The sequence below is a fragment of the Nylanderia fulva genome, unplaced genomic scaffold (assembly GCF_048542155.1).
Source record: "Nylanderia fulva isolate GAGA-0341 unplaced genomic scaffold, ASM4854215v1 Scaffold18, whole genome shotgun sequence".
NCBI lineage: Eukaryota > Metazoa > Arthropoda > Insecta > Hymenoptera > Formicidae > Nylanderia > Nylanderia fulva.
This window is the reverse complement of record NW_028190055.1, coordinates 2,401,601-2,420,498: the sequence shown is the minus strand read 5'-3', so window position 1 is coordinate 2,420,498 and position 18,898 is coordinate 2,401,601. Positions and strand designations below refer to the sequence as shown.

Sequence of the window (18,898 nt, the reverse complement as noted above, 5' to 3'; positions counted from 1 at the left end):
ATTTCCGGCTTGTATCGACGTTATTATCCGATATATCTATAAACATATACGCAAACATATACACTATATATCACTCGCTTCTCGTTGTTTCACGTCGGAATATAGAATAAGATATATTACGGGCAGAAATGCATCATTTACTACAAGATTAGTAATCTAATGTAATAGATTTATAGAGATACGAATTAAAATCTGATTGTCTTTAGAAAGAAAAAAATGAAACGGATGTTATAAATTATAAACTTAATGAAGGCGAAAAGAAAAAAACGCATAGAAAAATAGAAGCAAACCGACACGATCCCTATCCATAATTTTCGAATTTCTAAATAAATTTTTTTCGTAATAATAATAATAATCACAATCACGAGTCTTGACATATTAAATTATTTGATGATTATTAATTTGATGTTTTCGAGTTTTCACTCTTATTGTTTGCTGCAATTTCCTTCCGAAAGAGACCTGGTGTGCGTATTTGAGGACAGGTGTTTACGTGGTCAAACTATCTCTAGATCTTCTCTTCCGTCTACTCTCGTCGTTTTCTTCCGCCCAATCTCCAGCTTGGTTATAAGTTACACGACTTCCCACTTAAATTCTTTTCCCACGGAAACTACCGGCGACGTCGCCGTAAAAGCTACTTTCGGCAGGAGTTACGTCGTAGAAATGCGACTGTTATCCGGAGTTTTTCCGGCGAAAACCCGAGGTGTGCAATGTATTGTTTCTCGGAGGAGAGGATATTATATTGGGAATTGCTCTTTCTATCGACGAATAGACGAAGTTTAAAATCAAAGCTAGTTAACATCATCGTTTTTTCTTTTTCTTCGTTTTCTGTTCGCCAGTAAATTACTTTTGCACAAATTAATTCTTATATAAATAAAATCGCAATATCAAATTTTTTTAAAGAAATTACAATTTTAATTAACTCGCGTGATTTTTATTTGTTCAATGTAAATGTATAAATAATGCAGAACGATTCAGAAAATGTTACCGTCTATTTATCCCGATATTTTTATATTTACGATAAATAATTTTATTCTACTCTATATAAGAATTATATGTTTCATTTTGTAATACATATTTTGTGAAAAAAAAAGATATACATATGTAAAATGTACATATAGAGAGAATATGTGGCACATAAAATATAATATTAACATAAAGAGATATATTTTTAAAAAATAATGAAAAATGTAATTTTTAAGTATATTGTGCCTCATAGAATATATTGCAGCTGGTACTGATTAGAATTCAGAGTCAACTTTATACGAGCTAAGAAGCAGTCGCCTCGAGATGCATAAATCAAGGAGCGCTTCTGATTAAGGACACCTGCTCGAATAGCTTCTGAGTTTCTTAAGCTTAATATAGGCTCGTAGAATGCAAAATAACTTTGCATCACCTTTTTTATGTTCAGTAATGTAGTCGCAGTTATTGCAGCTATACGCGCGATTCATTAAGGAGAATTAAATGAACCCATCAATATCAAACTTGTGTAGAGGGAAACATAAAAAAAAATAGCGGAAAGATAGAGGAAGCGCAGCGTTTTCTCACGAGAAACTTCCTAGAAACGCCTCTACGAATATTATGGCTTTGAAAGCGCGATATTTGCATATAACGAGCAATTAAGGAGTCGCAGGAAAGTTAAGAAACTTTTACCGCGAGTTTACAGCAAAAACTTCTTGCATTCGTAAACACGGCTTGTAGCTCGTATTACATGTATTTAATTAGATTTTAAGTTTTTTTGCAATAACATACTGAAGAAATTTTCACGGAACATCATGCTTCTATAATTATGAATTTCTTGACAATCGTCAAGTTTTTCTTAATGCAACATTTTTTATGCATCTAATTATCGATTTTTTAAAATTCAATTTTAAAATTCAATTCAACTTTAAATCATTTATTCACAACTCATTTTTGAATTGTCATTTTCAATTAAAGTTATATTTATTCATGTACATAATATTTTATTTATTTTTACTTGAGTTACTTTAAGTTTATTATATATATATATATATATATATATATATTATAGTTATTAAAGTTTTCTATATTATATCTATTTTCTATATTATATTCTACATTATTTTTAATTACGCAGTTTAGTATATTTATTAATATATATAAATTGTAAAATATATTAGTATATTAAACATAGAATTTATAATTGAAATATGAATGAAAATCATGTATGAGAAATATATTAATAATTGTGTTAGAGTTATATTTGTTTAACATATTATTAAAATATTAAAAAATTTTCACAAATTCAAGATTGAAATTATATAGAAAATCATCAACTTGTGTTTAAGAGATTAAAATATTTAATAAAGTATTTTATTTGACATTTTTATACCCTACTAGATGACACAAGCGCGCACTTCGCGCGCTCCTTTGATATCATTTCTATTGTTTATTTTACAACTAGTAAATTGTTAATCTTCGCAATGACAGTTGCTTGATGCTATGACCATAATTTAAATTCACCGAATTTATATTATATACATAATCTTAAATCGCCGAATTTTTATTATGTATCTCATAATTTTAATTTGGCGAATTTCTATTATATTGTTTGAGAACTATTTTGTATAAATATATCTTTATATATTTTTTCTCATTTTGTTTAGTTTAATTGAATATAATTACGTGCGCGAAGCGAAGTTATATTATTCTTTAATAATAAAACCTTAAAAATTGCAACGCTTGTATAAAATTATTATTGTAATGCATGCATAGAAATGAATTAATTACATGATTCATAAAAATTTAATATTTAAATCTTTAACAGAAAATACGAACAAAGAAATAAAATTTTCTGCAAGAATTTTTTGTGATAAAATACACTTTGATTAGACTCGCGCGAGACTATACCCCTTACATCCGTAACGCTGCGCGGCTCCCGCGAGACTGATTCTCGTGCGAGGCATCGCGAGCGCGGGACCGATGGGCACGTGACCACTAGTCATGTGACCACTGATCATGTGACCACTGGTCATGTGACCATCGGTCCCGCGCTCGCGATGCCTCGCACGAGAATCAGTCTCGCGGGAACCGCGCAGCGTTACGGATGTAAGGGGTATAGTCTCGCGCGAGTCTAATGAAAGCGTAGATATTTGATTACAAAAGATTCTTGTAGAAAATTTTATTTTCTATTTTCTGTTAAAGATTTAAATATTGAATTTTTATGCGTTGCATAAGTAATTAATATATTTTTTATGCATTGATTGTAATCAATTTTGTAAAAAAAATTTTTGTCTGCATGCGTTGCAATTTTTGAGATTTTATTCTCAAAGAATAATATAACTTTGCTTTGCGTGCGTAATTATATTCGGTTAGATTAAATGAAATGTTATATATATATACATATATATGCTACATAAATTTAGTATTTATAAGCAGATTTGTTAGTATAATAGGAAGTTACAAGTAAAAGTAATTGTGTCAACTCATAAATTAAACTCAATTTTGTTATCAAGTTTAATTATGATAGCAAATTATTGTTAGTATGGTAAACTGATAGTAGAATACTAATACAAATTTGAGAAATACAATTCAATAATTTTCATTAAAAAATAATGCAGGTATAAATGATGCTACAGTATATTATATTAAACAGTTATATTTTTTAATTTTATATTTTATATTTTAATTTTAATTCTTGAATATCTATTACGTACATAATTTTAATTATGTATATTATTTTAATTTATGAATTTTTGTTATGTACCAGACACAAGCTCGCGGTTCGCGCGCGTTATTGATATTATTTTAATTTTTTATTTTACAACTGTCAATCTATTATACAACCTTCACGATGACAGTTTGCTATTAATATAACACACAATGTTAATCGAGATAATCAATCAGCATCGCAGAAAAGCAGCAACAGTATTTGCGATAATCGACTTTGCATGTCATTTTTAGAAAGGTAATAGTTAATTTATAAAATAATTACATTATAATAATATATAGCTCGACTGCACTTGTCGAAGAGACAATTATACATAGAATTTCGTTTATTTGCGCCAGAAAATTAATTTTTCAATAATTCGAGATGCAACTATTAATATGCATCGAGAAACGTACAGGGAAACATCTTCTCATTTCGACTTGATAATGATGGTTTGGGGGCATTTCGTGTAGCATCGTTTAGTCAGGCATGTCCGATAATGCACGTACATGTCCATTTTCTCGTTTCAGAAATGGCATTCGGGCTTGGCGAAGTCGGCGCAGAGATGGGCCGATCATTGCCTAGGTTTGGTGCACGACAACGCGACCGGCCTGTACCTGGATGGCTATGGCCAGAGCGGACAAAACATTTTCATCAGCACCGGTCGTACACTCTGGTGAGATATTAAATCTTGTTGACTTCTAGTTAGCGAGTGTGTTCGCGTCGCACCGGTCTATTTGCGCAGGTGTATTTCGAGCGTTGTACGCGTTAGAATTTTCTTCCGTGAAAATATGCAGCGGTCCATCTGCTGTTAATTAGTTAACCGCGTCGGCTTCATTAAATTAAATTATACCGCTTCGACAATATATTAAACTTTATATTCAATCGATATATGAATTTTATATAAGAGAAATTATTACTTTTATACATAATATAGATTTTATTAATTTTTTATTACTTGGAACAAAAGATATTTTAATTTTAAGATTCTCATTTATTTTATATTTTTTAATCTAATTTTTATTTAATCTAATTTTATTTTATAAATATCCTTGAATAAAAAAGATTAGTAAATCTAGTAAACTTGACTCTAAATATTGCTGTTGAAGATACGATAAAAAAATGGTAAATTTATAAACTCTATTAGATCGTTTTAAAAGACGACTGCAGCTTCAACTCTCGAAAAAGTTGAGCATTTCGCGCTTGGAACGAGAGTATCACTCATAACAATTAATCCGCCGGTCTTGCGAGGGAGTTAGAATTAGATTACGCGCGCGCTAACAAATCCACGTGGGTGTGGACAAACTGTTAGCGCGGGATTCGTATAGCTCGTATAGACAAGAGGTTGACAAACATCACAACCGCCGCACGCTTTACATCGCGCGCTAGCAACATTCGCCATCCTACCGCAAATCCGAATCGCTCATCGCGCCTCTCGTCGGAATGTTCGCAGGAACTTCCCCATTAGAATGTGGTACATGGAGTACAAGGACTTCAAGTACGGGCCGAATACGACGAACGAGCTCCTCGAGATCGGTCATTACACGCAAGTGGTATGGGCGACGACGCATCTGGTCGGATGCGGAGTGAGCCACTGCACTGGCGGGACGGGTCCGCTCGGCAAGGACTTCTACATGTACGTCTGCAATTACGCTCCGAGGTAGGTACGATGTGCCGAGTCTCCTCGAATTTCATCGAAGAATGGATGGCTGATGTTTCATCAGCGATGAATTCAATACCGTACCCGGTTAATCGACTCGCGTGTTCTGCGAGAAAACATTTCGCGTACATCGGATGAGCTTCCTCAAATGTAATTAAAGTGGAAAGCTTGCGGGATATTTACATATACGTTCCTTGCTCAATTTTTTCTTCGCAAAAATATTCGCATTAATAATTTTTAAACAATTAGTAAACTAAGCTTCAGAGATAATTAATAAATAATAAAATCATATCCCTTCCTTTGATCTTAAGAAAACTTGACTTTCACAAAATTTCAAGACTTAATTACAAATTTATCTAATGATGACCTCGAAATTGATCGACGAATATGCAATTAAGCACTAAATGATAAGACATAATCTGCATCTTACATCGGATACATTTCTTTGAATGTAATTAAAATGGAAAAGTTTCCGTGATATTTACATACACGTTCAATTTTGTCTCGAGGAAAATATTCAAATCAATAATATAATTTTGAAATAATTAGTAATTAATTAATAAACTAAGCTTCGGAGAGATATGATAAATAATAAAATCATTCCTGAAAATCTTTTGATCTTAAGAAAACTTGACTTTCACAAAATTTCAAGACTTAATTACAAAGTTATGTAATCTCGAAATTTCATGGAGGAAATATCAACTCGAAATTGATCGAAGAATGTAATTAAGCGCTAAATAATAAGACATCTTCCGCGTATATATATATATATATTATCTTCTCTCGTTGTTTTCGGAAACCTAAATTGATGTTGTATATCGCGTTATTATTATTTCATTCTACAAATAAATCGCGGAGCGCGTTTTCACAGGGTTACAAAATCGCAACGCGATAGATTACATCGACAGGGTAGCGATGTAATTATTTTCGCCGAAACGTACATACATATATGCCGTTCGCCGTGGTGTTGCTATGATACACGGCCGTTTCCGTGACAGCAATCGCAATTGGGCCACAGCTAGAACTTAGTTCATTAGCGCGGAATTGACGCAATAATTTGCTAGAGAGAAACGCTGGATCGAAACGGTTAAACTTGACGAAAGTAACACGCGCCTGGGCGTCGTCAAAGTCGGGTCTTACTTATGTTAGATTGACATTCGCTCGCCAAAAGGGTCAAAGCACCCTCCTCGATTGTCGATGCACCGACACAAGGGGAATAAACAAGGAAGAAGGATCGACGAAAGGTGAAAAGGAAGGAGGTAGCTTGATCAAAGTACGCGAACAATCCGCTCTTTGCGCAACGTTAATTAGCGACGACGACCACATTTAAACAAGGACTTTGATCGCGAACCTGGCAGCGGTTAGCGTTCGAGTAATTATTTTGCCTTCTATACAGATGAAGATATTGCAAATTTTCTCTAGCTCTCTTAAAGGACTTTAATCGGAGCGAAAAAAATTTGTCGTGTATTAATATTACATGAATTATAATAATATAACAAAATTTGTCATTTGAATATAACTGTAGATACTATATAAGAAGAATTTTTCGTAAACACTCCGTGTACGAACTTGATTATACATAGTTTAGCTTTTTTACGAAAGTACAAACCCAGCAAAAATAATCCATGTGTGTTGGCGAACTCGCGGGAGACTGGCACGTAAGCTTTCCCTGGACGCACTGACATATGTAAATCCTATATTTATATACTGTACATGTGTGTGTGTGTGTGTGTGAGAGAGAGAGAGACATATATATGTATTTGCCCGCGGGGGGAAAACACGAGGGATGAGAAGGGACTTGCGTATAAGCAAGGGAAAACAAGGAAAATGCTGTGACACACCGGCGAGGAATATATGCAACGTCGGCGCGAGTTATAGCTCGTTCGTCTTTGTCATGCCCATTGTGGCACTTAGACGGCTCTCTTTGTCACCGGTATGACACACTTTCTCAGCATACTTACGATTTTCCTTGTATGCACGCGCGACTACCGATTCAAGTATATATATTTTTACACACAGCGCGTTCAACGCAATATATATATATATATATATCGCATATATGTCGTACGATAAGCGAATAAGAATTTTGCTCCTGAAATTTTCTTGCACAGAACCGATCGCGCTTACCTTTATTTAATGAATAATACAAAATATAGGTCAGAGAAGTACAAAATAATTGAAAAAAAAAGATAATCTTTATTGAATCGGAAAGTAATTAGTAGACTGTGAAGTTCAATAATCTTAAATTATTTCGCATCTGTTTCAATGAACGTGAAGATTATTTAACAAAAAAATTTTACATTTTTTTACTTTAGAAATTAAATTCACTTACATCGTTTTTTTATATATTATATATATAACATCTCTTTCTCTGGAAAAATCAATTCGTCTCTGTGTATCGTAAACATATTGATAATAGTATTATATATTGTGTATCAAGTGTGGAAAGTTGACAATTGGTCACGAGTGCGGGGGATGGACCACCCCACACGAGTGAACAATTGTCAATCCGCACTTGATACACATACTATTTTGTATTGCAAGTGCAGGCAAAGTGGCTGTTTCGGCGCGTTTTCTGTGCGCGAAAGCGGCCGATCGCACGCCGCCATCTTGCCGCGGCACGGTGGGGGAATAGCCGGTTTCAATACATTTCCTACGGCTTGAGCCGTATACAATGACTTTTAACGCGGCTCAGCCGTAGATAATGACTTTGAAACCTGGCTTATTCACTCACGGCGTCGCCGCTAGATGGCGGCGGGGGAAATCGGCCGCTTTCGGCACAGAAAACATGCACCGAAAGTGCCACATTGCCTGCACGTGTAATACAAAATAATTTGTCCGAAAATATCTATATTCGATTCGCTGAAATGACCGAGAATTATATCGAGTCGAATTGTTGCTGTCGCGCATTCTCGAGTAAGTCGTCCAGTAAATGAGTGACAATAAATAAACGATTTTCCCGGCAACATTTCACGCGCGAGAGACTCCCGCAATTAGAATCCGCTTCGATCTTCCGGGATGGAAGGGGTGTGGAAGGGGGAGAAGCTCGCAATTTATCGCTCCTGCAGTAGTCCGTACAAAAATGCCGGCGACCCAGTTCTGAACTAAGGATTTCTGCAAATCGCGCGACGCTATATATCCCTCTCATATATCGATCGCAAAATATGCGGACCCGATAAATTTTACGCGAAATCCGTTCTAATGCGATCGGCGCGATGAATTCATCGGTGACTTCATATATTCTTTACAAGACGGAGAAAAATCTACGCGTTATATTAATACGCATAGAGCGTTAATTTTTTTTCTGCCACGAGAAATCCATATTTTTAAAGTGAATAGAGAAACAGTCTTCAATCGTAAATGCGTTTCTCATAAAGAATGATTTTATATGCGACGGTGTTTCAAAAAGTAAATTAAATATTTTGAGATATATGAATAATTTAATTAGAGATACATGATGTGTCATTTTTCTCCTTTTCTATACATTACTCATATCGTTATACCAACTTTTTTTATTCCATTAGAAAAAATGTTTTTGGTTGTGCCTTCGACCAAAAATGTATCGCTTCATTGATTTTACAGCATCCCTCAAACAGCCCTGATCTTGCTTCCTTTAATTATCATGTGTTTGCATCCCTGAAGGACGTTTTGAGAGGACGAAGATTTGTGGGAATGATGACGAGGTCAAAGAAGTGCGATGCATTCCTGGGAAGGCACACAACCGAACACATTTTTTTCTAATGGAATAAAGAATAAAAAAGTTGATATTATGTAGAAAACTGACACATCATTTGTATCTGTAATGAAATTATATATCTCGAAATATTTATTTGTTGTTACTTTATCAAACACCATCGCATATACATTTTATATGTAATGTATTCATATGTAATTAATACACGAGGCGTGTAGCGAAAAATCACCGTATCACATGTTCTGCTTTACAAAAAAATAAAATAAAATTGCAATACTTTTAATTAACAAAAAATATCGTGACATCAGTAGTTTCTAATCCATCGTTGTACAAAGTTCCGGAAATCGATGAACTTTGGAAGTAAAAATGGGTAATGTTGTTTAACGTTGTTTAACTTGAAATGTGGATTTTTACTTGGAGAAACTATAAATCGTGGTTTAGTTAGTGAGATATTGAAAATGTCGTGATTCGAAAGATTAGGAAAACTTATTGCCAGTCTCTCGAGACGCTTTCGCGCAGGGATGCTGGTTCCGAATTTTACGAGGCGCGACCCTATCGAAAAATTGTTACAAGACGGAAGATTTTCGACCCGTGTTTACACACAATCGTCGAATTTCGCCTCAAGTAGAACACGGAGAAGCGGCTTTTAAGATCATTTCATATTTAAGATGTCGATCTCCACCTCTTGTTAAACACATGCACATTCTCGCACGGTGCATTTGACGCCTGACCTATTTCGCGCGAAAAGCGGAACCGACGAAGCCGCCATCGGTAGCCCGGGTCCTGAATAAATAAACCGTGTCGCGTGATGTGCGGTTGGCCACTTTATCTTTCCTTTTATCTCGTTTCTCTCTTTCTCTCTCTCTCTCTCTCTCTCTCTCTCTTTTGCGCACCGGCCTCGTAATTAATTTCGCGGATACACAGCATCCCTCTTTCTCCTCCCGGTAAACTAATGCAGCCTCCAGAGACGGAGAATTCATGCGCGCGCGCAATCGTTTAAGACGCTCTCGTCCCGAAAAATACTTTGAATGTAAATTCGGTGGCCCATTTGCAAATTGCTCGACGGTACTTTCTAGGGCTTTTCGTTAATGTGCGCAGCTAATGGATACCGCCTAAACTATTTACGGTATGCGCCTCGGATAAATCAGGTATTTATTTTAAGTCGCAGATACACCGAGACTTAAACCGAGGAAAGCTATCGCGAAAAGAGGACTCGATGATTTCAATGTCTATAAACTCCGAATAATGATTGGACATTTTAAGTTTTACAGTAAATTCAATAATCTAATAATATGAACAAAATTAGATTAAAAAAAGTATTCTTTTCATTGAACGTTTACATAAATTATGAAATAAGTGATTAATTCTTATAATAAAGTGTTCTATCTTGAGGCATATTATTATCGAGGATACTTGTTGCTCGCGAATTGAGAAATTTAATCGGTAAACTTATTTTGCTAAAACAAACTTGGCCCGAACTTTCTATGTGTAATTTTCACGCGATTTTAATCTTTATTAAAGTTTTTAATCTTCACCAAAAAAATAAACGTGCGTGAATATTTTCTTAAAAAATGAGAACAATTCACTTTTCCAATTTCATGAGTTTAGCCTTAATAGAAGCGTCGAGCTTTTTAGATATACATCGATTAAAGCAATGCAGCTTTTGATGCGATCTTTTTTAGTATTTCTCGTCCGCTATAATTGAAGCAAAGTATATTTATGATAATATATACAAAATAGATTACATGTGTGCGCACACAAGTGCACATATGCATTTCCAAATAGTATGTTTATAAATTGAATAAAATCGTTGTAGAAAATTTTGTGAGCGCCGTCGTAAAGATGCTTATCATAAAATTGAATAAGTGAGGAACTGGAAGTCACTCGAGAACAATTTTTTAGAAAAATGCGCGGTTTACTTTGCCTCAGCACAAAAAAGGAAAAAAGACGAAAAAAATATTTTCCTACGCCTGCGTGTCTATATACCGAAGCAGATGACAGACTTATTTCTTAAATTAATATAAATTCTTAAATTACTAAATATTTAGACATGTGTTTTTAAAATTAATTTTACGTATTTCAAGATTAAAAAGAAATTAATTTGTTCTCAGATAAAAAAAACCTGCTCCATATCTCGATCGTTTTTGAGTGCGCTCTTTCCCTCCATTAAGGTGGCCGCCTGCTTTCGAGAACCATGCAAAAAATAAGATTGATCTATTATTAAATATCAACAAGTATAGAATTTTTCAGTAAAAAAATATAGATTGTAAAAAAATGGTGAAAAAAAAAAAAAAAAAAAAAAAAAAGCAGGCGTCCCTAATACAATTGGCCAGACGTATCTAATACAATTGGCGTACTTGTGCTCCGCAGCGGAAACAAGAGAGGTGGTCTCGGACTGCCCTACGTGGCCGGCGAGCCGTGCAGCATGTGCAAAGACCACTGCACGCGAGGCAAGCTCTGCACGAACGCCTGTAACCACGTCGACCTGTGGACGAACTGCGCCGAGCTGGTCAGGACGTTCAGCTCGTGGGTGTGCGATACGGACACCAAGGAGGGCCGTGAACGCCGGAATTTCTGCGGCGCCACGTGCAACTGCAAGGACAAGATCTACTATCGTCGCGGGTAGAGAGTCCCCGTCGTGCGGGTCCACGTCGCGCGCGTTGCATGAATAATTGATGATCGCAAAACTAAGACCCGTGGTGGTGATGGTGGTGGTGTGCGACGACGGCTAAACGGCGGCGGATCGTTTGACGTGGGAGGGAGGATCATCGCGTTGTTTTATTGATGAGCTCGTTTGTTTAGTGATGAGAACGTGAAGGAAACGTTTCGGGTTCTCTCCGTCGGGAGCGGGCGGGATAATATGGAAATAGATGGTAGAGAGGATGAAGTGATTGAGGAATTCGCCGAGCGCGCTCTCCGAATCTCTGGCATCCGGATTTTACTCTCTGGAGGAGGGCGAATCGCACGGATCGATAGATTCTACGCCGCGCTAACGATGGATCTTTCGAGTCTACGCAGATTCCAGAGATCTCGAGAATACATAAGTCTTGTTGCGTACGATCTTTGAATTCTAGCATTTCACCGTCCTCGAGTGCGCGGGATCTCCATCGAGACTTGACGAGTTACCGGTGAAAAAATCGCTTCCGTTTATCTTTTAGGCTTTCCAGCAGGTTTATCGTGTAACGCGAAATCAGTTTTTGCAAGGATTGTCTCACAGTTGCATGTATAAGATTTTTAGTGTGCTAAAATATTATTTTTAACTTTATATCTATATAACATTTTATTCGTTCACGTGGACGTTTGCTCTTTAGATTTTGTTCGGTAGAAAAAAGATCGAAGAAGCTTGAATGATTCGAGAAACAAATCGATTTTGTATCGAGGTACGTATCATCTTAACATTAATATAAAAATGTAAGAAAATTATTGGAGCTTTTTTACACCTACATATTGTATACATACGCGCCTTCAACAATACATTCAAAAAGGGAAATAATTTCGTAATTAATTTGTTCGCCGGAAGACAAACTTTCAAGGGATTAAATTAAAAATTTTTTATACACTCCTATGCGTTCCATCCAAGAGCAGCTCAGTAATTCGTTTGCTCTTTATAAGAATGAAGAATTTTTAATTACGTTACATGAGAAAAGATGACTCCAAAATAGCTTTTAAAAATATATATATATACATACATACATATAAATAATTCCTGCAAAAATATCCTATATTATTTTTATTAATGAATTTTACATCTTTTTAATTATAAAATAGTAGCTTGTACTGATGAATCTTTATTGAGAGCAATTCTTGGTATTTTAACAAATGTAACAGTCGATAAAACGAATAATAGTCGAGAAATTCATTTAAGCAGATGACGTTAAGCTAATTTGTTAAGCTAATTCGTTCAGCTAATTTTATGCCAATCTCGCAAATCTAATAGTGAAATATACAGTTGCAGCATACGAAGATTCTTCCGTATGAAAAGAAAAACCATAAAACTTTGAAATCTTAAGAATTGTAAATAAATTCATTGGATTACACATATCGAAACTGACAATTGTTAGATACGATAGGCGTATCTTTAGTTAATTGTTATGACGAACCATGTAAAAATTAAGCTTCAAGGGTCGACGCATCAATGTCGTAATGAAACTGTTTTTCGTTAGCATAATTATCAATAATACACAATTATTTTTATCTAATAGATTTAATAATAGAGCGTATATATTCGTACATAACGCACGGTATCAAGTGGAATCAAGTCGAGGTTGCAAAGTTAACTCTTTACCGCTTAATTTCTATTACAATTAAAAATACGCTGCGGTTTGTGAAAATTGCAACACAGCTAATATCATTATTCCTTCATGGTGTTGCAATTCTCATAAACAGCAGTATATATTTAATCGTGTAATAAATTTAACAAATATACTTGTTTGTAGAAAATTTCACTTATAGAGATATGTTAAATAGATATATTTCATTACAATTGGAAATATACACAAATAACGGTATATGTGTGTATGTATATGTGTGTGTGTTAAGAGTGTGTTTCAAAGAAATATAAATCTTTCCTGTGAAGAAATTTGCGAGACCACATATCGTGCGACAAGAGTGTATTTTTAACGGTATGACAAATACAATCTAATATTCATTACTCTTTCTCTCTTTCCCTCCTCTCTTTCTCTTTTTCTTAGAAAAAACGGAGAATTTTATTAAAAAATTAAATAATGATTTATAAAAGTGCAAAGAAATTTGATCTAGCGATCGCGAAAAAAGGAGCATCTTTTTAATATTAACGAAATTTTGCGAACATTTATATATATATATATATATATATATATATATATAAATATAATAATAATTTAGTTGAATCTCGAAAAGTAATATAGCGCATCAAACAATTTGATGAAAAATCATTGTCGTTATTTTTTTATAGAAAATAGAGAGATATTTGGTATCGCGTGTGCAACGCACACACAGAAATGCGGTAAAGAGTTAAAATAAAAGATGATAAATCGTATAAGAGATGTAATAATTAAGTACAAGCTCGAGAGAGAAACGATGTACGTGTGACGATAATGGCGAGCGTGATCGATGATAATATTAGGTACTCGATTGTCGATAATTAAGGAGTTCGTTAAAGGGAATGTAACAGTAAATGTGTAATTAACGATAACAGCTCCAGATAAAAATGTTCAAACTGTAATACTTTTTGTCCACTTACACAATAAATATCCTGTAAATATTATATTTTTCCGCGCGTTTTTTCCATTATTTACTCATACTTATTTACGCCGTAATCCTGATATTTGTTTCACGAGCGTTTCAATAATTTGCAGCTGCGATATCGAAGTAATGAAATTCATTAACGATACACGCGGACAATCCTTGCATGCAATATGGAAAGGGCTCGGGAGCCCTTAATCCCTTCTCTTCCTGATCAATTTTTAATGTATGTATATCGTGAAATTTTGACAGAGAATATAACCGTACGCTCTCGCATATATGGATCCGCGTCGGACGCGGTTACGACGCGTTTAATCGCGCGGAAATATTTATTCCTTGTCGGGGAATCGAGGGATTAAGCGGAATTATGCGGCAAATAAATCGATGAGCTGGAAGGAGAAGAGGAGGCGAATCGCGCCACCCGGGTCAGAATAGAATGCAGTCGAGTTAGCGGTGAACCGAGTGGGTGGTCTTTTTGCCTCAAAGGACTTGGGAATGCTTTTCGCGCTGCCGAGAAACGATAGACGGAACTGTTCCTGCAAACTCCTCTGCGCGCTATTGAGATTTTCTTATGTCAAACTGTCGAAATAGCGGGACTGCGCTGTTCTCCATCGCCCGCCGTTAATCCAATCGAACATAAATTCCCGAGAAGCAATCTGTGTTTTACGCTTCGCTTCCAGCGCTTTAAAATTCCGAGATTTCGGCGTTACCGTCGAATTTAAAACAGCGTCGTTTAAATAACGAAAGGAAAACAAAAATACTGTCATGCGGGATGTTTTATTTATTTATTTATTTTTTTTTTTTTTTTTTTTTTACAAGTAGGACAGGCACTGAATTCTGATTCGGACAATCTGGCGCTAAAATCGTTTCTGTCAAAGCGGGCTTTTAACGGAGGTAGGTATTGCATTTCACGGAGAGTATCGAAGAATGCATTATCCCTCATGGATCTCTTTTTCAATTGGCGAAAAATCGGCCGCTCGGCGTAACGATACAGCCATCCATTTCCGAGGGTGTCAAAGGACGCGAGGGAGAGAATCGTAACGGGTCTCTCCCATCCGAGCGGAATAATCCCCGTTCGTCGTGGAATTGGGCCGATTCCGACGAGGCTGACGGCTACGGAAAGCGTTCGTTCTTTGATACGGGAAAGTCGGCGTCGATATAATGCCGCCACGCGCTTTCACGTTCAAAGATCGGCGATCGCATTGTCGCGAACGAGCAATTTCCTTTCCGTCCTTCGAACGTCTTCTCTTCTCTCGAACGCGAGAAATTCGCGACCTGTCGAACCGGAAGACTCGCCGTGAATTTCATCCTTTTTCTTATTGTTCTTCTTCCTTTCTTGGAATTCTCGATATAGGACGATGTCCGAGCAAGAGTCCGAGGGCGATGGAAAAAAAGCTGGTCACGCGGTCTTATTTGATAATTAATTAATTTTCCGTTTCGCGACAATCACATATAATGACGTTTTGAAGAATAGTTTATATATAAAAAATGCGTTGTTTATAAGTGATTTATTGTTAAATTTTATTAAACTCTAATTTTTAATTATATGCGCTGAAGAAGGTTGGAAAAGACAACCGAAACGTTCGAACGAATTTATTTCCGTCTGGTATTTAAGATTTATGTTATACATCGTTTCACAAATAAATTACTAATTGATAGAATTTAATTAGCTCTTATTGCCTTTTAGTTGTTGATTAATTTATTAAAGAGCTGTTACAAATTATATTTTTTCTTCGATTTTACGAACGTTGAATCCGCCAAGAATCTTGCGTGTGTAATTATTACTTTGTCTGCATGGTACGTAAGATGGATCGACAGAGAAACTTTCAATGTTTTTTAATAAATACTACGGAGCGAAAAACTCTTTTAACGCAAAAGAATTTAATTATTCCTCAATACCGAGGATTGATAATAATCGCAGAGTATATTAACGTTAAAAGCTAAAGGATTTTATACGAACTAAAAGATTTTACGGTTCTGTATAAATATAAATGAATTTTGTTTTTCCGTAAAATAAATTTTAAAACCGGATTTGACATCAACAGCAATTTCATTCAAGTCTTCATTGTGAAGATATATTTAATGCTAAATGTAAATACTTTATTGTCTCAAAATTTTGAAAAATGAAACAAGTGCATTACGGGAAACAAGATTTGTAAATAAATGCGTTGTCAAAATTTATTAAAAAGATCGCAACAATCCCCTGAATCTTCTGATCTGTTATGCAATATGCGTTAAACAATGCAATGGACTCGTGACATACAATGGTGCATGTAATTCCCCACGGCTCCGTTAAAGCGGGTCCAGTGCGCGGTTGATTTATGAACGCATTAACTACACCCGGGGCGCTATCGTTAGTTGATTGATCGCCCGTAATTAGACTGTAAAGTAGCCGCCACTGTGTTCAATCCTAATTACTCAGAAATCTAACGGAAATTCCATATTGAAAGCGAGCGGCGCGTGAATGTATTTTTCAGATTCTACATCCAAGTATTCAATCACGAGCAAAATTATATCAGGGATCATCGTTACGTTATCCATCGATTCGAATAATTGACCGAAAAATTATTTCGATATTATATTATTCTCGTAACACAATTTCAATCTTGAGTGACACAAGTATTTCCCATTTTCTCGTTATATATCAATTTTCAGATAATTCTTCCTTTCTTTTCACCTCGATTATGAAATCAGAAATAGAATAGCTATGCTTTATACTCGATATCTGCTTATTGTGTTGTCGAAGCTAATAAATAGATACATCGTATTTAATTACATGCTCTATTAATCAATAAAGTTGATTGTAAGCATGTCTTTGTTCCATATCGCGTAACACGTTAATTCAATAATTCAATCTCCAAATATCAATGTTTTCTTTGCAATGCGCATTTTGTGTATACATACATATATTCTCAATGTGTATGCAAATGTTTGCACCGTCGCAAATAATTGATCGGCGAACGAAGAGCACGCAATTATTTGAAATTTCACGCAATTGCGCTTGGCGTCTCGATTTGTTATGTTAATTGAATTCCTTGCGAGAAACCCGGGACGGTTAAATTCTATCGAATATCTCTCGAGAATCAGGTCGATGGCTCGCGCGAGCAATCTTGTTCTTATTTCTACCTGTTACGGAAGTGCATCTATCAGGAGTCCGTTTATCGAGAGGATAAAGTGAAATTTCGAAGAGAATTCTTTGTTACATTCCCGCGAGAAGCTGGAGAATCCCTTTGTATTATAATTCTCCAAATTCCCTCGCACGCATCGTAAATACGATCTTATTCTCGCTCTCGAGGGTTTATCGTCAGATCTCAGCGTCTTAAACTTATAAATAATTGATGCTACACAGAAAATCTCGTGTCTTTCTTTCTCTCTATACTTGGTAACAAAATACTTTCTTTTTAACAAATGTCCCGACTTGTTCTCTATCGATAAGTTAATCGCAAAATTTATCGAAATTTGAATACATATATAAATTATGATTCACAAAAGTGCACAAAATTGTATCTTATTAATTGTTTTATATATTAAAATTTTATCACAAAAAAAATAAGATGCAATTTAAAATTCGACCAAAAACTGGCTATTCATTTATTGAAATTAAGTACACACTACGTTTCGACCCACATTAATTGTAAAGATTTTTAAAAATTTTATAATATACACATGTTCAAAATGATGATATACGCTTCGAAAGAAATATCGATGTCGAAAATCGAAGGATACAGAATTACGGCACAAAAATGTTAAGGATTGAAATCATCGCTATCTATGATCGGACAGCAACGATGAGGGTTCGTCGAGAAAAGGTGAAAAGGGACATTCGATATTTTCGCCGTTTCGCCGACGTAATATCCCGGGCGTCAAGAAGCGGAACCGGAAACTAACCGGCTAGGACGAAGCTGACGCAGACTTCCAATTCGGTGCGCCTGGACCGTATCGTGGATACCGCTTCAACCCTCAACCCCCAGCTCTTCCACCACCATCTCGTCTCGCCGCGGCGCATAAGGTAAGTTTCTTCGGCGGAAACGCGCCGTCAGCGTGAATCCGTCCCGCGGGACGTGTAAATCATCGTTTCATTGCCGAAAGCCGCGGTGTATATCGATGCGGTTCTCCGCACGTAGATTATTCGAGCCCGATCGAGCGGAAACTCGCAGCTTTTCGGCGCATCGAGCGAAAATGTGAGGTGTGAAAAAAAGCTTCCTTAAAGTTTGCATCAATAATTCCAGCTTTCTTGTTGCTCTCTCTCTTTACTTATTTTTTTATGGAAGGTGTACTATAGTAGGTAATAGAGAAAATATCACATTTTTTAAACAAGATTCTTCGAAATTTAAATATACGTATTATTAATATTATGTTTCATTATATATTCAAAAAGTAATATTAAATATATAAATATTTATAGTAATAGTATAAATATACATATATAAATTTATTATTATATAAAATTGTGGCGAACGCGTGACATATGTATGCGAAATTGCTATGTAAAAATCTTGCTATTTCGTCTATTTTTGACAAGTTCTTTTAGGAAATATAAATTCTTTAATAGAACGACGTAATTTCTATATTCTTGGCTGGAATCTTTTCATTTTGCCGCGCTCCGCATTATTAGATCTTCAGATTCTAGGACGCGAGCAATCTTTCGCGATTT

General features: G+C 35.5%; 1 protein-coding gene and 1 long non-coding RNA gene across 8 annotated transcripts in view; one reads left to right on the top strand and one right to left on the bottom strand.

The window, feature by feature from the left end:
- Window positions 1-14,266, top strand: part of LOC114945984 (serotriflin) — a 59,061-nt gene extending 44,795 nt beyond the window's left edge. For all 5 annotated transcript variants that reach the window (XM_029322368.2, XM_029322367.2, XM_029322366.2 and 2 more), the window contains 3 exons: window positions 4,198-4,343; window positions 5,121-5,327; window positions 11,392-14,266. In XM_029322368.2, the coding sequence (XP_029178201.2) occupies window positions 4,198-4,343; window positions 5,121-5,327; window positions 11,392-11,647 (609 nt within the window). In that variant the 3' untranslated portion in view covers window positions 11,648-14,266. The remainder of the gene's footprint in view (window positions 1-4,197; window positions 4,344-5,120; window positions 5,328-11,391) is intronic.
- Window positions 1-18,898, bottom strand: part of LOC114945987 (uncharacterized) — a 141,847-nt gene that overhangs the window by 86,057 nt on the left and 36,892 nt on the right. The gene's annotated exons all lie outside the window — the stretch shown is intronic.